This window comes from Peromyscus maniculatus, chromosome 10, assembly GCF_049852395.1.
Source record: "Peromyscus maniculatus bairdii isolate BWxNUB_F1_BW_parent chromosome 10, HU_Pman_BW_mat_3.1, whole genome shotgun sequence".
In the NCBI taxonomy this organism is placed as follows: Eukaryota; Metazoa; Chordata; class Mammalia; order Rodentia; family Cricetidae; genus Peromyscus; species Peromyscus maniculatus.
Window position 1 is genome coordinate 93,401,301 of NC_134861.1, and position 23,313 is coordinate 93,424,613.

The window sequence follows — 23,313 nt, forward strand, 5'->3', positions numbered from 1 at the left end:
GTCATTTTGTGGTTTTGGTGAGCATGTATGCACAGGGCGTTGTGGAGGCTAGAAGTTGTTATCGGGCTTCTTTTTCAATGTATCTCCACCTTTTTATATAAAAATTATTCAGATTTGTGTGTGCCTGCCATGAGGGCAGATGTGGAGGTCAGAGGTCATTGTCCAGGCGTTGGTTCTCTCCTTCCAACCATGCGTTCTGGTGACAGAACCCAGGTCTCCAGGCTTAGCATAAGTATCTCAACCCATCAAGCCCTCGTGCTGGCCTATTCACCTCATGTCTGGAGTTCACTTGGGCTGGCCATCACTGAGGCTGACCAATCTGACTCACAAGCCCCAGGGAGCCTCTTGCCTCTGCATCCTCGGGGCTGGGACTACACATGCACACCACTGTGCCCGAGTCAAACAAAACAGCTTGGCCCTTCGGTCAGTCCTCTCCTTTAACCAGTTTTCAGGTTGTCAGGCTTGTGCGGCAGTTTTACACCGAGCCCTACTCCCTTCCCCACCCCCACCCCACCCCCTGGCCTTTTATCTTAATGTTGTTGCTGGGGTTCCATACACAAGTTCTCATGCCTACTTGGCACTTTGCTGGCCTGAGACACCTCCTGGGCTCCTGGGGTCGTTTTCTAGCTAGTAGATCCCTGATGTTGAGGGTTCTCTTTGCAGAGGTTACACTGGGACTGATTGATACTGGGCCAGTCCCTGTAAGACAAACTATTCCTGGACCAGTGTGTCCTTAAACAGATAGTGTTCCTTACAGGAAGGGATGGCACATAGACACTCTGCTTTCAGTCATCTGTGATGGGAGAAGGATCTATCGACAGCTATGACTCTTCTTCCCTGCCGTGAACAGCACGCATTACTACATCACCAGTGAAACACCCCAGCTGTTTGTACAGATCATCCCCTCGGTAATAGGTGGCTTCCAGAACTGCCAATGCATAACAACACCCAAGTTGAAGTGCCACTGCTAGATATGATTATGTCTTAAGTAGTTTCTCTAGGAAGCCACAGTGGAACAACAGGGGGGAAGTGTACGCTCAGTGTTAACGTCCAGAGTGAAGTGTGAAGGTACCATGTGTGCATGTCATGAAATAGGTGGGAAACAATGCATCTGCAAGTTTCCAATCCCTGGGCTCCTGCCGTCTGCCTGAGGAGGGAACCACACATGGATGCACGCTGTTAAGTCCACCTTAACGTACTGTCAGCATTTTAAATAAACAAGAGCTGTTCTTTTTTTAACTTGAGATTTATTTTAATTCTTTTGGTTTTTTTTTTTTTTTTTTTTTTTTTTGGTTTTTCGAGACAGGGTTTCTCTGTGTAGCTTTGCGCCTTTTCCTAGAACTCACTTGGTAGCCCAGGCTGGCCTCGAACTCACAGAGATCCGCCTGGCTCTGCCTCCCGAGTGCTGGGATTAAAGGCGTGCGCCACCACCGCCCGGCTCTTTTGGTTTTTTAAGACAAGGTTTCTCTGTAGCCCTGGCTGTCCCAGGCTGGCCTCAAACTCAGAGATTGGCCTGCCTCTGCCTCCTGAGTGCTGGGATTAAAGGTGTGTGTCACCACTTGTCTGGCAGGGCAGATTTATTTTTATTTATGTTTATTTCACTGCGTGTGTGCTGTGTGTGAAAGTGAGAGACAGAGAGAAAGCCAAAGAGCTCATTGACTCCCCTAGAGCAGGACCCAAGGCCTGTGAAGGAACCACAATCTACAGGTGGTTGTGAGCTGTCTAGTGTGGGTGCTGGAACCAAACTCCCGTCCTCTGGAGTGCTTTAAGCACTCAAATACTGGGCTCTCTCTTCAGTAAGAATCTTAATGAAGTAGAGAAAAATGAGACTTGACAGGCTTTAGATTTATTACATTTATTTATGGGGGTTTATGTCTGTGGCACAGTATCAGAGGCACTTGTGGAAATGGTTCTTTCCTTCCATGGTGGGAGTCCCAGGAATCCACTCAGGTTGCCAGTCTTGTCTGCAGATGCCTGTGCCAGCTGAGCCAACTCCCAGGCCCAATTTCATAAACTTTTGTGCTTTTTTTCTGTGTTGTGAAACAAGGCTAGTTTCTCTTTTCCAATGTGAAGAGTGTTCTAGTTAAAAGAATGCATCTATTTAAGTCTTTCCCTTGATAACTTACTTGGAGGAAGCAAAAGATTGTGGCTTTGAGATAAAAGCATCTTAGCTGGGTGTGGTGGCATGGATCTTTAATCCCAGTGTTTGGAGGCAGAGGCAGCAGATACTTGTGAGTTTGGGGACAGCCACAACTATACAGAGAGCCCCAGTCTCTAAACAAACAACAAAAACCAAGCCAAAAACCATCTGGTTGTAGTAGAGAAGTTGCCTACCATTCACATGGCCCTGGATTCCATTCCTGTACCACAAATATAAATACGGCAAACAATCTCCATTTCTAAAACGTACTTCAGATGTGGATGGACAGAGGCTAAGACACTAGACAGGGGTTATGAGATAGGAGAGAAAGAATCTACAGGGGCAAGGAAGACAGCAGAACACAGATATAAAAGGAAGCAGGACCACTGTAGCAGAGGGCACAGAGAGAGGAGGAGGCAGTGAGGAGGAGGCTGCACCTGAGCTGAACCTGTGCACATTTACACAGCATTTATTTACAAAGTATTAGATACAAATAGGAATTTCTAAGATACTTTATAAAACATTAACTTACATATTATAAACAGTTGAACAGTAAAAATACCTTATTCACACATTATGGACAGCTGAATACAGTAAAACATGGACTTTATGTATTACTCCAGTAGGCAGACAGTAAAAATAGAAGAAAAAAGTGGTCTGAACCTCTCCAAGTCAAAACTATCATCTAACAAGAATCAAAACGTGGGAGAGCGAGGATATTCTCCATCCTCCTCCGTGCTCCCCATCTCTGTGTCCAGATCCAGGCTGCTTGAGGACGTTCTGTTTGGGTGACTGCTTCGGGAGTCTGTCCCAGGTCTGCTCTCTGTCTCCAGCAGTCGCGTTTTCTTTACAGGCCATGGGTCCTGCGTGTCTACAGCTTTACGCTTAGTCGTCTGGGTTGCACGGGCTGGACTAGTGTCAGGGCTGTGAACATACTCCACCATTAAGGTCAGCTTAGCCACATCAAGATGGTGGTTCGTGTTACATCCACTTTGAGAAATATGTCTATTTTTCAAAGAAATAACACAAGAATGAAGAACTTCAGACTCTGGGAAAAAGGTTCGTAAAGCTTGACAAAGAAGAATGTTCTCCTGGGGGTTGTTTTGGACATTCTTCTCTCCTAGGAAAAACAAGAAAGAGCTTAACATGTGCTTGTTTCACAATCTTTTATAATTAACTGTGTCAATAAAGTAAAAATGATTCCAAAAGATGGCTCATTCAGAATAAGAATGACATAACGCTAAATTCCTGTTTGTGTGCAACGCTATTCTATGAAAAATCAGTCTGCTTTTTCCTCCGACACAGCACACCCACTATGGTAGCATAGTGTAATCATTACTACTTGTGCCCAGCGCATGGGTTGGTGGGTCAGGACGCTGGCTCGTGTGGCTGTGAAGGCAGCATCTGCAGTGTCCGTTCGCTGCTTACCCGCTGCTTTAATCTGCGCTTGCTGTTCTTTTCTAACTTCTTTTAGTCGGTTTACATCCATCATTAGTTTCTCCACTTCTCGTTCACTTTGTTCAACTTTTTGGCATATACTCTGCAGAATAAAATAAGGGCACAGATAAAACATTCCAGGTTTGTGCTAATGAGGACTTACAAAATAAGATTCTCAGACTGTAAAATACCATTAACCTTTTATGTAAACCACCTTAATAACAAGCATTTGATGCTGCTAAGGATAGAGCTCAGTGTACAGCACTTACCTAGAATGTGTGTAGCCCAGGTTCAAGTCCCAGCATGTGCCCCACCACCAACAGAACTATGATTTCGGCATTTGGGATGTGGAAATAGGATTAGCAATTAACAGTTATCCTTATCTATAGGGAGTTCAAGGTTAGCCTGGGCTGTATAAGAGCCTGTGTCTTTTTTTTTTTTTTTTAAAGATTTATTTATTTATTATATATACAGTGTTCTGCCTGCATGTATCCCTGCAGGCCAGTAGAGGGCCCAGATCTCATTACAGATGGTTGTGAGCCACCATGTGGTTGCTGGGAATTGAGCCTGTATCATTATACGCCCCCACCCCCCCAAAAAAAACACACTAAATTAAGTAAAAAGCGACTATGTTTTTTGTTTTAGGGAAATCACAGAAGACTACAATTTCTGTGAGAGAAGCTGTATCTGAAAAGCAAACTGATGCTATGTATCTCAATTTTAAAATGAGTAATTTCATTTTGGAAATATACCTAACAAAAGCTTATATAGGATAATGATGTTTCTTACTGTTAAATCAAACATCAATTTCCAAAAAGGTCAGAATTTAAGTATGGCCAATTGTAGTGGATATTTTTTATGGTATTTGCCCAGAACTATTCAAATAATCGAATCATTACCAATGTTCACTGAAGGATAAATGAGTCAAGAAGCATGGCACTGAGAGAAAAGCTAAGAATGATCTACTTGGAGAACAGAGAGTGAGTGCTGAGTGTTCTAACCACAACGATGCTGACACAAGGCATTTGTGATATAACCCTTCTATCACATACACACACTTTACAAAAGGTTTTCCCCTTTTTATACAGGGTCTCATGTAGCCCAGGCTAGCCTCAAACTTACTGTGTTGCTGAGGATGGCACTGAACTCCTGATCCTCTTGCCTCCACCTCCACAGTGCTAGAGTGGCAGGTGTGCATTACACGTGGCTTTACATGAGTTTTACCTGTCAATTTAAAATTTAAGAACACACTGCATTAAAAATAAAAGATTTTGTGGCAAAGTGAAAATGTTTAATGACACATCCTTTGAAATCACAATACAAATTCCTGTTGTCATCATTGTCAAGTATGTCAGTATTTATGTGTTGGGGAAAAACTTGAGAAATGGCAAAATAAAAATAATAATCACTTGAAAATGGTGACATTCTCAGCGGCCTCCCAGCACTTGGGAGGTAGAGGCAGGTGGATCTCAGTGACTTCTAGTCCAGCCTGGTCCACTTAGTTCAGGCTAGCCACAGCTACATACTGAGACCCTGTCTACAAACAAACAAAGCTACTTGGTTTCTTCCCACAGCAGAAGGGAACAAATAACAGAGACTTAGTCTTGGAACATTTAGTCCTAAATGGTACGTCTATCAACCCCTCCCCAGAGCTCAGGGAGCTCTATGGAAGCGGCAGGGAGAGAATGTCAGAGGGAGTGGAAGATGCCAAGAACACAGGCCCTCTGAATCAGCAGGATCAAAGCTCCACGAACTCAGACTCAGGTAGCATGCAGAGGGCCTGCCTGGGTCTGCCAGGTCCTCTGCATATCTGTTATGGCTTCTAGTTTAGTGGTTTTGTAGATCTCTGAATGTGAGAATGAGTGGGTCACAGTTTCCTGGGCCTTCTATTAGGCCTTTTCCTTCTGTTTTCTCCAACTCTGATGTATTGTTTTTGTTTTATTTTATTTTATTATTATCCTTTAGAAGTCTGGTTTTTTTTCTTCTTTCTTTTCTTCCCCCTCCCCAGATGTTTTTTTTTTTTTTTGTGTGTGTGTGTGTGTGTGTGTGTGTGTGTGTGTGTAATCCCAGTTGACCTAGAACTTCAAAGTTGGCCTTGAACTCTAAGATCTGCCTGCATCTGCCTCCTAAATGCTGGAACTGAAGGTGTGTGACACCAAGGCTTATCTGTTTGTTTTCTAATGAGACCAAAAGGGAGTAGATTTGGATAGAAGGGGAGGTGGAGAGGTTCTGGGAAGAGTAGAGTGAGGGGAAACTATAAAAAAGACATATTATATGAGGGAAAAATTTACTTTCAATAAAAAATTTACTTAAATAAAGTGGTGACATTCTCAGTGTTATTTTCAAAGTTTCTGTGTTATGTATTCATTACAAAAAATAGTATGTGAGAGTTAGAGAGATGGCTCAGTAGTTAAGGGGATCTGAGTTAGTTTTCTAGCACCCACATGGCAGCTCACAACTGTTTGTAACTCTAAATCCAGAGGAACAAATGCCCTCTTCTTGCCTTCGAGGGCAGTAGACACACACATTGTAACAAAAAGACTCTAGGCAAAAAACGAATCACATCAAAATAAATCTTTTTTTGGAGCTGAGGATCGAACCCAGGGCCTTGTGCTTACTAGGCAAGTGCTCTACCACTGAGCTAAATCCCCAACCCCCAAAATAAATCTTTAAAAAATAGTATATAATGTTAGTAGTATACAAAGTGTGTTAACCTTTTTTTTCCTTCCTATGCTCTACTGACAAGTGTGGCTGCCATGGAAACAGGCTTTACATACCCAACTGTGGAAAACAACTGACCAATGTTTCCAGTTTGAGACTCATGATTTCACAATTTATTAGACAAAGCCTCATGTGTCCCAGACTGGCCTCAGATTTAGTATGCAGCCAAGGATGACCTTGAACTTCTCATCTTGCTGCCTTTACCTCCCCAATGCTGAAATTACAGACGTACACCATCGTGTAGTGCTGGGGACCACACTCAGAGCTTTTTGAGTTCCAGGCAAGTGTTCTACAGAGCCCCACAGTGCTTTCTTTTAAGCAGTATCCTCGGAGGACTGCTCCTAGCGATGACTGAGCATGGTGAGGACATTAGTATGCCTATGGACAACTTCGGGTCACTTTGTCCAATTACGGATTTAACATTTTCTTCTTTTAAGAAAGAGGCTCTCTCAGTCAGGCACAGTGGTGCAATCCCTGTAATGCTTGTGCTGAGGTGAGAGCAGATTCCGAGTCAAGGTTATGCTCAGGTAAGCTTCCATCCAACAGTACACCCGAAACTCCTCTTGACCAGCTGTTCTCTCCACCTCCCTGGGGTCAGATTCTGCTGTAGTCCTCAATCCCTCCAATTTATTTACACTGACCCCATGACTCTCCTGCACTTGGGATCCATCCTAGGACTCCATACTAGAATGCTGGAGTATGCCTGTGCTTCTAAATATCTGCTTCCCTCTTCGTCTTCAAAGACTGAGGGCTGGGCCTGGTGGCACATGCCTTTAATCCCAGGAGAGCCATTTTAAGTTCAAGGACAGCTTGGTCGACTATATAGCAAGTTCCAGGACAGCCAGGGCTCCACAGTGAAATGATTTTCAAAAAAAGAAAAGAAAAGAAGTAGTTATAGTCATGATATACTGAGCAAAATTAAACCTGTATACCTATCCCCCAGGGGTGGTAGTCTCTATTATGGAATTCAATGGAATACAACATATATTCAAAAACTGTTAATTTTTCTCTGAAACAATTCATAGCAATCTACTGAGATGAACTCTGAAGTGGTCCCTAAGTTACCTTCAATTCTTCTTGTATAGCAGCGTACATTTCATTTATCTTGTGCACCTCCTTTAACGATCCATCTTCATAAAAAAACTGAGAACTATTTAAAAAAAAAAAAAAGATGGTTTCCTTGGGTAGATGTATAGAACTTTAAGCAGACAAGTCTAAAAGGAAGTATGGACCAGCAGTGAAAATACTCCAGTTCCACCAGGATTCACTTAGTCTTTACTGTCTGAATAAGACTCTTTTTTTTTTTTTTAAGATTTACTTATTTATTATGTATACAGTGTTCTTTGTGCATGTACACCCTCCCTGCAGACCAAAAGAGGGCAACAGATCTCATTACAGATGGTTGTGAGCCACCATGTGGTTGCTGGGAATTGAACTCAGGACCTCTGGAAGAACAAGCAGTGCTCTTAACCACTGAGCCATCTCTCCAGCCCCTGAATAAAACTCTTACCTGTGTGTTCTCACTGCTCTGCTAAAGCCAGTGGACGTACAGGAAGCAGATTCTGTTTTATAACCCAGTTGATCAGACATTCCCAGATTGGCAACCACCAAAGGTACCCTATGAAAAAGCCTGATGAAAAAAGTTTAAAATTGAATTTAAAATAAAAGGACAACATCTGTCATCAGAGCACGCTGCTTTCCTAACAGTATTAAAATAAAAACAACTCCCCATTATTATTTAGCATGATAGAATTTTCCCGGATAAGCTAAGTTGAAGCAACTAGTTTTTTGTTTCATTATTTTATGTGTATGGGTGTTTTGCCTGCATGTATATCCATGTACCACTAGTGCCCTTGGAGGCCAGAAAAGTATACGTCTCCCTGACACTGGAGTTTACAGATGGTTGGGAGCTGTCATGTGGGTGCTAGGAATTGAACCTGAGTCCTCTGAAGAGCAGCCAGTGTTAAATGCTGAGCCCTCTCTAGCTCCTGAAACCACTAGCTTTTTTTTTTTTTTTTTTCCGAGACAGGGTTTCTCTGTGTAGCCCAGGCTATACACTGTCTATTAAACAAAACAAAAACAAGCAAACAATCAAAAACTATGGTGATATTTTATTTGTATTAAAATGTTATTTGTATGTTAATAAATAAATCTGCCCGGGGGTCAGAGCTATTAGCAAGCCATAGGAAAGCAGGGCAGTGGTGGCGTACGCTTTTAATCCCAGCACTTGGTAGGCAGAGCTAGGTAAGTCTCTGTGTGTTCAGGGATACAGCCAGTATTGGATACACATGCCTTTAATCTCAATACCAACCATAGAAAACCTGGAGGTCGCCGGGCGGTGGTGGCACACGCCTTTAATCCCATCACTCGGGAGGCAGAGCCTGGCAGATCTCTGTGAGTTCGAGGCCAGCCTGGGCTACCAAGTGAGTTCCAGGAGAGGCGCAAAGCTACACAGAGAAACCCTGTCTCAAAAAACCAAAAAAAAAAAAAAAACAAAAACCTAGAGGTCTATACAGACAGACCGTGACGAGGCAGTTGTGTGGTTGGGTTTACAACCAATGAGAAGGCAGAACAGAAACTATATAAAGACTTTAACACAGGAAGTAGCTCTGGTTTGGAGAGGTAGGACCACCGCAGGAGGAAGGGTAAGGTTTTAACTCTTAGCTCTGACCACTTGGCTTTCTTCTTTGCATTGGTTCTGTGTTTCTTATTTAATAAGACGGTTGGTTACATCTACAAAAAACCATTTGCAATACTGTTTAAAAAATTAACTTGGTTATATTTATATGGCATACATGAACTTTATGTTGATATTTGAGTCTGCCCCACTCCCAAGGTATCTCAGTGGGTATATGCAAAAACTCTAGATTCTGAATGAAGTGTCTGGTTCTGTCTAATCCTAAGTGTCTGAGATACGTGATACTCAATTTTAAGGTATTATGTTGAGATTTATCTTCCATAAGGAATCAAAGTAATTTTAATTGGTAGTACTCTTTTAACTTAATTCTTATATTCACAGAGAATGTAATTTATCATACCCAAGGTGACTGCCTGAACTCACTGCGGCAGGTCATCAATAAGTGCTGTCTCTGAAGAATTTGTTCCAGTCCACACTTAAATAAGTATGGCAGTAATGCTTCCAGTCCCAGGACACAAGAGTCCAAGTCATCGCTGCACCTGGGCTTCCCCCTCCTTGCCTAGCCTTTGTTTTCTCACCTATTACTAACAGAGAATAATACTTACTTTGTTGCTACTGGGACAACTTGGGCAACACTGTATGAAAACACTTAGAGCCACAAAGCACTATAAAAAGCTAGTGTTTTTCTATTAGTTTAAACTAGCCAGAACTAAGCAATGCTTACCCGGTCTGAGGTTTATATAAGGCGTGCTCCAGGCAGTGAGTGGAACAGCTTTCTGTTGCTATGCTTGGTGTTAACAGCAGAAAAACAAGCTCTGGGCTTGAAAGATGCGTCTGTAAGTTTCTGTGCAGCAACTGCTCTCTAAACGTCATTATCTGATCCGAGTGACGACGGAATTTGTACCAACCCACCACAGTCTGAAGAGAATATGGGAAAAATTAAATATATGCTGCTTACAATTATTACACGTCTTCTTATAGCTCAGCAATAAAACTGATGGTCGGCCGGGCGGTGGTGGCGCACGCCTTTAATCCCAGCACTAGGGAGGCAGAGCCAGGCGGATCTCTGTGAGTTCGAGGCCAGCCTGGGCTACCAAGTGAGCTCCAGGAAAGGCGCAAAGCTACACAGAGAAACCCTGTCTCGAAAAACCAAAAAAAAAAAAAAACTGATGGTCTTGCGGCAGTAGCTGCAGTGTACCCAATGGCTCCAGCACGCGGGACGGAGGCAGCAAGACTGTGGTGCAGCCCTAACTGTCCCAGAACTCGCTCTGTAGACCCAGGCCGGCCTAGGGTGGGATTAAAGGCATCACCACTAAGCCTGACAAAACCTGCAGAACTTAAAATAGTTCTCCAACTGTTGGTCAAGTTTGGGTTATAAGTCAAGAATATACCTACTTATATACTTTACTTTTATAAAGTAAACAAACTGACATAGTTACTTTCCACTTAGCAAAAACCCTACAATTTTAATGCAGAAAAATAAAACAAAACAAAAAAACCTTCTTGTTAAGTGGTGGTAGGGCACACTTTTAATCCCAGTACTCAAGAAGCAGGGGAAGGCAGATCTTTCTGAGTTCGAGGCCAGCCTGGTCTAAAAACGAGTTCCAGGATGGCCAGGGCTACACAGAGAAACCAAAACAACAAAAGCAAACAAACAAACAAAAATCCCAAACACCAAGACAACCCCCCCCCAAAAAAAAAACCAAAACAAAACAAAACCTTCTTGACTTACTGGGTTGTTTTTTTTTTAGACTGGACCTTGTGTACCTCAGGCTGACCCCAAGCTCCATTTGTAATCAGGGATGACCCTGAACTTCTGATCCTCTTGCTTCCTTCTCTAGTACTCTAGTACTGGTATGTACCACCATACCTGGTTTTGTTTGTTTGGTTTTTCTTCTTCTTGCTTTTTTTAATGTGCTCCACATTCTTTAAAATGTGGAACCCAGGTCTTTAGATGAGTATTTTACCAATTGAGCTATATCCCCAGTTCCTACTCTAATTTAACAACAAAACAAAACATTTGCTATCTTGCAATCACTATCTTCTGTTAGAATTTATGTGAAGGAAACACCAACGCCATTGTTTCACATACCAGGAATCACTGCCTAGAAACACATTTATGTCCTATGTACACGCTTGATTTGTAAAATGTTAAGCTGTTTTAAAAAATTTTAAGATCATATGAAAGGTTTTTGTAATCTGTAGCATGCAAAAAATTCATGATTAATAGTAATAACTGTTTTAGATTGGAATTCTCATTATTGACTTATAATTAAAAAAAAACCACTATATTTATTTGCACATCAAAGTGAAGAAATTAGAAATGGCTCTTATACCTCTAATCTCTGCATTTGGAAGGCTGCGGAGGATAACAAGTTCAAAGACATAGTGGGCTACAGAGTGAGGCTATGTCTCAAAAACAAAACTCAGCTCATCCAGGTTAACAGCAGGTGCATTCTCCAACCTCGCCATCTTGCTGGCCCCAAATACAATTTTTTTAAGTTCAACCATTTCCTTTAAAACAATTTACACTTTGTGTGTGTGTGTGTGTGTGCATGTGTGCATGTACATAAGTGTTCTACCCATGGGGGGCTCAGGACAGCCTACTGTTCTCTCTCTCCACCATATCGTTTCCACAGACTGACCTCCGACGGTCATGCCTCATGCTTTAGTGCTAGGGAAGTGAACCCAGAAGCTACAGCCACAGCCTGTGTCGGATCTATGAGGTTGCCTAGGTGGGCCTCAAACTTGAAATCCTCCCACCTTGGCTCCCCACATACTTAGGATAACATGTATACACTCAGTATCTAAAAAACACTTCTATTATTAAATCTACTTTCATTCTAAAATCAGAGATGTGTGCCAGCATCCCCAGTCACCAAAACTATTCCTGAAATCTACTTTTATAAAATTTTGGGGCTGGAGAGATGGCTCAGAGGTTAAGAGCACTGGCTGCTCTTCCAGAGGACCTGAGTTCAATTTCCAGCAACCACATGGTGGCTCACAACCATCTACGATGAGATCTGGCGCCCTCTTCTGGCCTGCAGGCATATGGGCAGGCAAAACACAGTATACATAATAAATAAAATTTTAAAGACAAAAATGCATTACCTCGGGAAAAGTTTTTTTTTTTTTTTGTGGGGAGGGGGCATTTTGACTTTCAATAACTTTATCTGAAGACTAAGTACATGGAGGATTTAAATTAATTGCTGTATAGGAAGCTGTCTCTGCATTTATATCAAATAGTAACTGCAAAGCCAGGCTCTGTGACACACACCTCAAGTCCCAGCCACTTACTAGAGCAGTTTGAGACCAGAAGACAAAACAAAACAAAACAAAGACTGCAGCTCTGTGAAAATAACAGAAATGAGTTATGTTCTAGAATAAATCAGACTGGCAAAGACTGTGGTTAAGCAATAAACCACAGAGAAGTCCACGTAAATCATAGTAGTCAAGGAAATAGTAAGATGGATACTTTCTTTTCCCATTTTACTGTATATGCAGGAGTGTTTTGCCAGCTTGTATGTCTGTGTACCATGTGCATGCAGGTGTTCATATAGGACAGAAGTGATCGTATCTCTTGGGACTGGAGTTACAGCCGGTTGTGAGCTGCCATGTGGGAGCTGGGAACGGAACCCAAGTCCTCTGAAGAACAGCCAGTGCTCTTCAGCACTGAGCATTCTCTTTAGCCCCAAGATGGATACTCTCCATGATTAGTTTTGCTTTTAGAGAAACATTGCTGAATTTCTGGGAAGAATAAGTCTTCTTATATGTTCTAATGAATACCACTAATACCACTTAAGGCTTCTGTAAAAGTACTATGTTTTTAGGATCACAAAATAGTACAAACAGTACTAACAAAGAAAGGATAATACCTTTTTGACATTTGAAAGAATTTTCTTCAGTGCGTGTTCGTTTACTTCACCTAAAGAATTATAAAAGCTATAAAAATCAAAATTAAAGATATTTCAAGTAAGCTAGAAATTTGAATAATTTTATTTGCATTTTAAATGTTATCCTAACCCATTACTATACAACCAAAATGCATATCTACTTGCCTATCATATGAACTCCTAAAGTAAATAGTAGAGAAAATTAAAAAATTAACACTTACATGGTAGAAACATTAGGTCCATAAGCAAAAACAACAACATAAAAGACTAGGTATGAGCTTTGTCTATCATACTTTTAAACTAAAACAGAACAATATACTATTCATTAAATACAAGTATCAGAAAGTTCATATAGCCAGTTCACTTCTTAATAACTGATAAGCCCTATTGGAAGAGTAATGAAGAGCAGTAAAAAAAGGTTAACTTATTCATTGTTAATCCCAAAAGCTCTATGTTTTGGGTATCTGGGGAGACTGGGGAGGAGAGGATGAATATGGTTTAGTCCAGTGCTTTGTAGCTGGACTTCCAAGATACAGAAAGAATAATTCTAGACAACCCAAACCTTTACTTCTGGCTTTGCTTTCTCTTCCTGTAAGACTCCAAGTCATGGTTCCTTCCCTGTACAGGTGCAGTTATGTGTGTGCACACATGCAATCAGGTGCACACGCACATAAAAGCCAAAGGGTGATGCTGTTTTCCTTGCTCGCTCTGGACCTGGAGCTCATAGACTTGGCTAGTTGTGGCCAATGCGCCCTAGGGATCTTCCTGTCACCTCTCTCTGCCCTCCTCCCTGACACTAGGGTGACAGAAGCATGGAGCTTTGACATGGTTGCTGGGGATCCAAACCCAGGTCTTCACTCTTGTGTAGCAGGTAGTTTAACAATGAAGCCATCTCCTCAGTCCTAGCCCTTCCTTTTAGCATTAAGATGACGATATTCCTTTTTACAATGCTGAAATGATAAACAAAATCCTATAGGATTCTATAGTTGTTTTTTTAATGGAAATCCTCAAGTATATACTGGAAATATTTATTACATAAAACTGACCAACTATATTGCACATGGCAACATTTTTAAGCTGAGCTTCATGGTACACGCCTACAAATCTGACCAGCATTAAGGCAACAGGTTAAGGCAGGAGAACTCTCAGTTCTGCCTAAGCTATAAGAGTGAGTTTAAGGCCAGCAACTTAGTAAGACGATGTCTCAAATAGATAAAGAAACGACTGAGATTACAGGTCAACCCAGTATGAGTAAAGCCCTCGGTTCAATCTCCAGTACCACAGGGAAAACACAAGTAGCCTCTATTAAAAACGTTTTAATGGGCTGAGGGGTAGCTGGGTGCACTGAAGGACATCTGCTATGACATCAGTGACTTGGACAAAGACTGAAATCATGACAAGTCCAGAAAAAAGTTCCTGGGTTCAACCCCCAGAGAAGGAAAAGGGGACAGAGAAGGAGAAGAGAAGGAGAGAGGAGAGAAAAAAGAAAAAGATTTTTATTGCTGTATTTCTCTAGTATGGTTGACTTCTAAGCGACTCAACCTGGTGCAGTAAGTACCTCAGGGTATATAGCATAGACTAATAGTACAGATGTGTGAGAACACTGAGTACCTCAGGGTACATAAGCATAGACTAACAGTACAGATGTGTGAGAACACTGAGTACCTCAGGGTATATAAGCATAGACTAATAGTACAGATGTGTGAGAACACTGAGTACCTCAGGGTATATAAGCATAGACTAATAGTACAGATGTGTGAGAACACTGAGTACCTCAGGGTATATAAGCATAGACTAATAGTACAGATGTGTGAAAACACTGAGTACCTCAGGGTATATAGCATAGACTAATAGTACAGATGTGAGAAAACTGAGTACCTCAGGGTATATAGCATAGACTAATAGTACAGATGTGTGAGAACACTGAGTACCTCAGGGTATATAAGCATAGACTAATAGTACAGATGTGAGAACACTGAGTACCTCAGGGTATATAAGCATAGACTAATAGTACAGATGTGTGAGAACACAGAGTACCTCAGGGTATATAAGCATAGACTAATAGTACAGATGTGTGAGAACACAGAGTACCTCAGGGTATATAAGCATAGACTAATAGTACAGATGTGTGAGAACACAGTACCTCAGGGTATATAAGCATAGACTAATAGTACAGATGTGTGAGAACACTGAGTACCTCAGGGTATATAAGCATAGACTAATAGTACAGATGTGTGAGAACACAGTACCTCAGGGTATATAAGCATAGACTAATAGTACAGATGTGTGAGAACACTGAGTACCTCAGGGTATATAAGCATAGACTAATAGTACAGATGTGTGAGAACACAGTACCTCAGGGTATATAAGCATAGACTAATAGTACAGATGTGTGAGAACACTGAGTACCTCAGGGTATATAAGCATAGACTAATAGTACAGATGTGTGAGAACACAGTACCTCAGGGTATATAAGCATAGACTAATAGTACAGATGTGTGAGAACACTGAGTACCTCAGGGTATATAAGCATAGACTAATAGTACAGATGTGTGAGAACACTGAGTACCTCAGGGTATATAAGCATAGACTAATAGTACAGATGTGTGAGAATGCTGATTATATGTCAAGTTTCTAGAAAGAGTTTTATATGGAAACATTATAAAAGCCAGGTGTGGTGGCACATGCCTATAATCTAACACTTGAAAGGCTGAGACAGGAGAATCTGGAGTTTTAGGCCAGCCTGGGCTACATATAGAGACCCTGTGTTGTCTCCCAACTCCCCAAAAGGATATACAGTAAAAAATTCATACTTAAGTGCCTACTTTTTAAGTTATTAAGTTTTAGTGTTCACTGACCTATTTTCAAAGAATTTCTAGACCTTTGAGAAGAGCCAATCAGTGTATTCAGTTGAAATGTCTGAGAAGCAATGTAGTTAGTCCACCGCTGGTACAGTTCACCTGTAAACTGCAGTCAAAGTCTTCCAAGCCTTTCCCCCCATGTCTGCTTCCTACTGTCTGCCCTTTCTCTTACCTTCCCCCCATGTCTGCTTCCTACTGTCTGCCCTTTCTCTTACCTTCCCCACGCCCTTTAAATATACGGTAACGTTCGGAGATGAAGGGCTGTATGAAATAGCTCACAGGGTTGTATCTTGACAACCTTGTAAATTATAAAGCTGGGTATTAATGCTTAGCTAACCTGGACTTCAAGAGATGTCATCAGAAGACTGTTTTAATAGACTCACCTATATGATCTATAAGTGGGAAGCACCAACATGACAAGTTGTTAGAAAGCCTAGAGGCCGGGGCTTAGCAGAAACTTGCTCAGCAGCATCCCCAACACCACACACACAACCATTAAAAAGAAATGTCGTCTCTTCCTCTTCTGTCCTACCATTAAATAGTCAGTGCTTCTCAACCTTCCTAACGCTGCGACCCTTTAATACAGTTCCTCATGTCGTGGTGACCCCAACCATAAAACGATTTCTGTTGCTACTTCATAACTGTCATTTTACTACTATTATGAATCGTAAATACCTGTGTTTTCTGATGGTCTTAGGTAACCTACAAGTTGAGAATCATTGCACTAAGTAGTTCTGTGTTTTCCACTAAATCATGAACTTCGGCCTATTCTGGTTTTAATTGAAGATGAAGTGTATATAAACTTTGTGAATGAGAGATATTTCCAGACAGCTCTACTCATGTCCTCTTTACCTTTACCCTAAGTGCTGACAGGCCCAGACATTAGTGGATGGTGATCTCTGCAGCCCAGACACTACTTAATTGGTCTAATTCTTAATGTAGTCATCCAGAAAGACTGATTCACCTTTCATTGTCTCTTAATCCTTTGCTGGTCCAGGCCCTTCAGGAAGTCATTTTTATGATGTCCCATGAAGAAGTCATCCTTCATCAAATGGTTTGTATGTCCACTGTATGTTATGTTAAAGGACTGCAGCAGAAGACTCACTTTTCCTGGTGCTCGGGTAAGAGCATGCCGGGCTGCTGGGCCACACCCTCTCCCCACCTCAGAGCCTTCTTTACTGGGCATGCCCCTGTGACGCACAGTCTTAAAGATGTCCACAGAGAGTGTGTGAATGTGTGAGTGTAAGACGGTGATTAGCTTCCTCTGCGGCTGATATCAATCATAAACAGACTTTAAAACGACACTATACTATGGCTACATTTGTTTGCTTGGGGAAATGTATTGTCTGTATTTTTCTATGGATGCTGACTCATTAAGACATTAGGAAATGCAGGGTATTAGCAGCAGCAGCTCTGCTACCCTCTGTCAAGCCAAGGGGTAAACTTTCACTAGAAAAATGCAACAGCAAACAGGTTAAAGAATATGTTGGTAACAAAAAGAGAGAAGCGATTAATAAAGCGGAATCCAAAGATGGAAAAAACGACTGTAACTGACATGAGAATACAATAAGAAGTGAGAGGACTGGGGGAGAGGATGCAACCCTCACAGTAAACGGGCTTTGCAGGGGAAGCGGAAACAGGCTGATGGGAAGGCAACTGAAGAATCACAGGCGGGATTGACACGCACCAGTGTGCCTTCAAACAAACGACAAACCTCCTTCTGTGTACAACCGGTACTAAGACACTCTGCATGTGTTTTCAATTACTTAACTCGCACAGAATTATTTTCATAATGGGTAATTTACTTGTTCTTACTAATACTGTTACTCACCTAAAAAGCCGGTAGCATGGAATATATTTCTGAATGTCTAGAAAAAAAAGATTCAGGATATTAGGAGTGTAGTAATCGTTTGCCCACCACACTGAGGCGTGTTTACCTCATGCTCCTGGCTTCACTATGTGCAGTTCTTCAATTACACTTCAGACACACCCCTAAGACAAACTACTCTTACTATTTCAAAGGTGAATGAGCAAAGAGGAGTCACGTGACTCCCCAGCGACACAGGGCTAAAAACCCTACCTGGAGTCCCACTTGGAACTACATGTTCTAGTCACTAGCCAAAGACAAACACATAGGACCCAACTTCTGATCCTCCTGCCTCCACCTTCTAGGTGTGGGGATCACAAGTGTGCACCAGTATACCCACTCATATATTTTAATAGTCTGAACACACACACACACAGAGGCGCGCACACACACACACACACACACACACACACACACACACACACACACACACACACAGAGGCACACACAGGCAAGACGGCTCAGCAGGGAAAGGAACCAGCTGACAAGCTTGACCGACTCAGTTCAATCCCCGAACCCACATGATGGAAGGAGAACCGACTCCAGCAGTTATGCATGACACATGTAGCACCCACAACAATTAAAATGTTACAAAAAAGTAGTCACAATTATGCTGATTAGTCAGCATATAAACTACCAAAAACCATACAGAGCTAGGTGACTCACCAATTGTATAAACGACTTTAACATTATCCATTTGTGAATCAGTAATGCTGTTCTTGGCTTCACCTTTCATTTCCCCAAGAAGAAAACCTTCCTATGAGAAAAAAAAAACCAAGGGGCAGTCTATGAAACACACTGGATAGGTACTGTTCTGACTCCTCATCACATTTTCTCAGTAGTTCCCAACAACATAAACAAATGTGGACAGCTGGGAGAGGCTGTGTGCAGAAGGCAGCCTGACTCTCAAGGGCTGGGTAATCATCTGGGCAGGCAGCACTAGAAGCACGTCAGTCAAAAGCAGACAAGCTCAGGACCTCTGAAGGGCTGGCCCAGCAAAGCAGTCAGTCTTGGAGCATGAGGTTCCTGTGGGCAGCTGTGAAGGGAAAGCCCATGACGAAATATCCCAGATGAGCAGCAGAGCCTGGACTTTACATGTGTTTCTGGGAGTCAGTGGTTTCTTTTCTTTTTTTCCCAAAGTGCCAAGAGAAGACTTTATTGATCTTTAGAGTTAATGTGGCAACCCAAATAAACATTAGGATTAATAGTTTGACTTTTAACACTAGGGTTAAAAGTTGATCTGGGGGCTGGGGAGATGGCTCAGTGTTAACAGGACCCTGGTTCAACTCCCAGTACCCACACCCAGGGGATGGCTTTGTCTGAATTCTGCAGGCACTGCATGCACATGATGCAGACATGCACATAAAACAAAAAGTTTAACTCTGAGTTACCACGCAGAACAAGTTCTCAGGTAGGTATGGACAAACCCTCTGGACACCTGTTTAGTTTTTGCCCTGGGCCCTTTCTTGTACTCCAGCCAGTCCTGGAAGCTCAAACCTAGTCTACTGCTGTGAAGAGACACCATGTCCAGCACAACTCAAAGAAACATCTAATGGCAGGTTTGCTTACACTTTTAGGGCTAGTCCATTACCACTGTAGAGACGATCGCAGCACACAGGCAGACTTGGTGCTGGAGAAGGAGCTGAGCAACATGCTGATTCAAAGGCAGAGACAGACACTGGGCACACACACAATCTACAGACACACCTCTAGGGACACAACTGGGGACTAAAATAAGCCAGTGGCACACCTATAACCTCAACTCCCGGGAGGTAGGGATGGAAGGGCATACATACCCTTGGTTATGCTGGTAGCCAGTTTAACAGCCTATCTAAAACCAAACTCCAAGAAGCCCAAGTTCCCACTGTAGCTGGAATTTGTCTTAGTTATCTCCTCATCTAATGTATGGACAATAAGTAAGCACTCAGGTCTAGCACAGGAATTTAAGACTTCAGGGACAGGGGTGTGTGAATGGTGCTCACAGGGGAAGTCTGACTTCTAAGCTATGGGATGACACAGTGATCAATGTTTTCAGATTTAAAAATGTGTAAAAAATTATGAAATAGTAGAGATGTGGAATTCAATTTCAGCATCGGCTTCCCAAGGGGTTACTGTGTACCTGTTTTCTTTTAAAATACAGGCATCCAGGTTTTTTCATTCCAGCGAATTCAGTTATTCTTTTAGGTGCATTTAAAGATCAAGTGTGCTTGACAGTGAACTTTTCTATTCATTAAAATTAGTTAATAATGACTGGGCAGTGGTGGCATACACCTTTAATTCCAGCACTTGAGAGGCAGAAGCAGGTAAATCTCTGTGAGTTTGAGGCCAGCCTGGTCTACAGAGCAAGTTCCAGGACAGCCAGGACTATACAGAGATACAGAGAAACCCTCTCTCTCTCTCAAATAAATAAATAAATAAATAAGTAGTTAATAATGCCTTGCCCCCATTTTATTAAAAGTAAATAAATAAAGGAATGTTCCCAACATCTTTTAAAAGAACCAAGTGAATAAAAATCCATAACTGCAAGTATTCTTGATTTTGATACTCCCAAGGTCAAAAACTAGGAAAAATATCAGTCAATTCTAAGTACTACTATTCAGAAAACAACTCTTAAAATTTTCAGTTAAGGAGCTGGAGAGAATGTTCAGTGGTTAAGAGCACTGACTACTCTTACAAAGGAACAGGGTTCAGTTCCCACTGCCCACATCTCTACCATTCAATACCAGGGGATCTGATGCCCTCTTCTGGCCTTCACGGGCACTGCCACAGTGTAGTCCACAGATGTTCAAGCAGGCAACACACACACACATCTTTAAACAACAACAAATTTAGTTAAAATAGCTGAGAAACTACGGTCTATCAAAAAGACGTAGTTTACAAGGTCTAATCTTACAAGCTACAGATTTAAGGACAATTTACCTATGTTCACACTAAACACCTTCCAAAATTAGTGCCACAAATACACATGCATTTTTTTTTTAATATGAAGTGCTTAAATTTGTATGCCACCCTCCTGTAGGGCCATGCTAATCTCAGTATCATGTGCTGCCCAAGCGAGTTCGACACACATTTTAAAAATGTCATCTACTTGTTCTTTGCTAGGTGTTGATCTATAAGGCAATTTGATATAATGTACCTAAGACATACTAACTACAACCTTTATTGTACAATCCTTATCTTTAGGACCGTGCTGAAAAGCAACTTTAGGCCACGAAGACCTCATGCTTTAAAATGAAGGGCACAACACTTCACGTGCGTTACTCGACACTGTTCAGTACCATACTCTCCGAACTATTTCAGCGCAGTCCCCAAAGCTCATTTTAGACAGTCCTAGTTTCTTTCATTACGTTACTAAAAATTTACTACAAGATGTTACTTCCCGACCTCAAAGTTTTACAGTGAGTTTATTGTTTTGTTTTTGAGACAGGGTAGCCCTAGCTGTCCTGGAACTTGCTCTACAGACCAGGCTGGCCTCGGATTCAGAGATCCGCCTGCCTCTGCTTCCCGGTTCACAGTGAGTTTTTAATCTCCTAAATTTTAAAAGCAGACTTACCATTTTTCTTTTTCCACTTTCACTCAGCGGCTTCGAAAGCAGGCAAAAGTTTCAAGATGCACTTACAACATCTGACCCAGGACTAATTTGCATTTGAAACGGAAATCTGCATTTGTAGCAGAGAAAGTAGCTGGGCCTCACCATCTCAGGCCAGGTCTGAGCAGCCACCGTAAGCCCCAGAACCCGGGGTTGGCCAACCAACTCCCTGCAGCGGCTGCCAGCCGCGTCTACCCCGCCGGGGCCGGGCCTCCCGATGGTGGCCGCGCACGCGCGCTGCCGGCAGGGACCGGCGCGGGTCCCCGGCAAAGGACCGGGCAGTGAGAGCGGGAAGCGGCCCGAACCTCCCCGTGCCCAGCGGGAGGCCGCCGGGAACTTTCCTTCCCGCCCAAACTTGACCGGATAAAAAGGGCCCGGATGAGAGCCGGGGAGGGCGCCCCGGTCCGCGACCCCCGCACGGCCAGCGGGAGCCGCGGGCAGGGACGGCGGGAACCACAGCCGCGCGCCCGCCCGCCCGCCCGCCCGGCCGGCTCACCGTGTCTGAGTCGGTGTTGAGATGCTGGAAGGTGAGCGCGCCCAGCACGAAGCCGGACAGCAGCCCCACCGTGCTCTCGCCCTCCATACCGCCGCCTCCGTCGGGACCGCCGCCGCCACCGCCGCGGCGCATGACGGGAGGGCGGAGGGCGGGGCCGGGGCGGGGCCGGAGGGGAGGGGCGGGGCCGGAGGGGAGGGGCCGGAGGGGCGGGGCTTGCGCCTGCGGACAGGGAGGGCGTGGTTTGGAGGGAGCGCAAAGAGCGCCCTCTAGCCCGGGGAGGGTGAGTCCACTTGGCTGAGCTACCTGCAGCATACAGACGAAATCCTATGTGTGGGTAGTTTCAGGCAACTAATGGTTGTTGCTTGGCAACATTTTAATACCGCAGATAGGTCCCATTTTGGTTTTCTAACTGTATTACACTGCCCTTCACCTATTGAAACTTAGAAGACCAATAACCAGTTGGGGGGCGTTGCCTTTTCTAGGATATTCCAGCCGTGTTGCATTCTTCTATGTGTGTGTGTTTGGTTCTTTGGTTTGTTTGATTGCAATTAAAAAACTCCAGATCTAAGTCTAGTTTAAAGACTACATTTGAACATTATGAGTTTAATGATCAGCCTAACCATACTGTGCTGTGTCATGTGATATAAGTAAAGTGAATGGGAAGACGTGGGATTGACGCATATTTCACACGCGTGCGCATACACAAGTACGAAAAGCGATGGTTTTTAAATAACCGAAAGTTGGCGAAATGACAGACTACTGAAATGAATTAGTATTGCATGTCTGGGTTTTGTCGTGCCATGGTCAGGATTGGCTGGTCAGTGTCAACAAGGAAGAAGGCAAAGCTACACCCTGCTGTGGGACGGTCTGTATGTCGAATTGCTCTGATTGGTCAATAAATAAAACACTGGTTGGCCAGTGGCCAGGCAGGAAGTAGGTGGGACAAGGAGAGAGGAGAATTCTGGGAAGCAGAAGGCTGAGGCGGAGAGACACTGCAGCCGCCGCCATGACCAGCAGCATGTGAAGATGCCGGTAAGCCACCAGCCACGTGGCAAGGTATAGATTTATGGAAATGGATTAATTTAAGCTATAAGCACAGTTAGCAAGAAGCCTGCCACGGCCATACAGTTTGTAAGCAGTATAAGTCTCTGTGTTTACTTGGTTGGGTCTGAGCGGCTGTGGGACTGGCGGGTGACAAAGATTTGTCCTGACTGTGGGCAAGGCGGAAAACTCTAGCTACAACACCCCGTTGCCACTAACAGCATGTGGAGTTCTCTTCCCCCTTAGGGGATTTCAGGATAGCAGTATGACGCGGAGGAAGGGGTCACTAAAAGACATCTCATACATGAATTTTCAGCACAGGGGTTAACAGAGATGCCCAGGAAAGCATAAGACACACTGAAGCATGGACGTGAGCGTAAGGGGGAGCTGCACCTACATCACATATGTATATAATGGATATAAATTTTTTGTGGGACATATCATATGTATCATATATATATAATTATACATGACGTAAATTGCTGTGACATTTAATTTTCAGAAAAGTAGTGTGTTTATCTAAAGAATTACATGAACAGGAGGTCAAGGATGACTGTGATGGCAGAGGGAATAAAAACTAGAGTACTAGCCAACAAAAGTCCCACTCAGCACCTGATTTTCCTGCCCATT

At 43.0% G+C, this 23,313-nt stretch overlaps 1 protein-coding gene and 1 non-coding gene across 5 annotated transcripts; both read right to left on the bottom strand.

Annotated features, from left to right (window-relative positions):
* Window positions 1-1,839: 1,839 nt before the first annotated feature.
* On the bottom strand, window positions 1,840-21,775 carry Abraxas1 (abraxas 1, BRCA1 A complex subunit). Of its 4 annotated transcripts, none has more exons than XM_076546729.1 (9): window positions 21,643-21,775; window positions 18,224-18,314; window positions 17,522-17,558; window positions 12,812-12,878; window positions 9,661-9,854; window positions 7,809-7,928; window positions 7,364-7,448; window positions 3,569-3,680; window positions 1,840-3,260 (listed from the first exon to the last, which is right to left on the bottom strand). In XM_076546729.1, exons 1-9 carry the CDS (start codon window positions 21,772-21,774, stop codon window positions 2,836-2,838), a joined length of 1,263 nt encoding a protein of 420 aa, XP_076402844.1. In that variant the 5' UTR covers window position 21,775; the 3' UTR covers window positions 1,840-2,835. The 4 variants fall into 4 exon arrangements, with proteins under 4 accessions (XP_076402844.1, XP_076402845.1, XP_015849778.1 ...); XM_076546730.1 differs by having other exon boundaries at window positions 12,812-12,861; window positions 21,643-21,770; XM_015994292.3 differs by lacking the exon at window positions 21,643-21,775 and adding an exon at window positions 21,111-21,135 and having other exon boundaries at window positions 12,812-12,861.
* Window positions 6,157-6,238, bottom strand: Trnat-agu (transfer RNA threonine (anticodon AGU)). Its single transcript has one exon. It is a non-coding gene; the product is annotated as a tRNA-Thr (tRNA).
* Window positions 21,776-23,313: the final 1,538 nt, after the last annotated feature.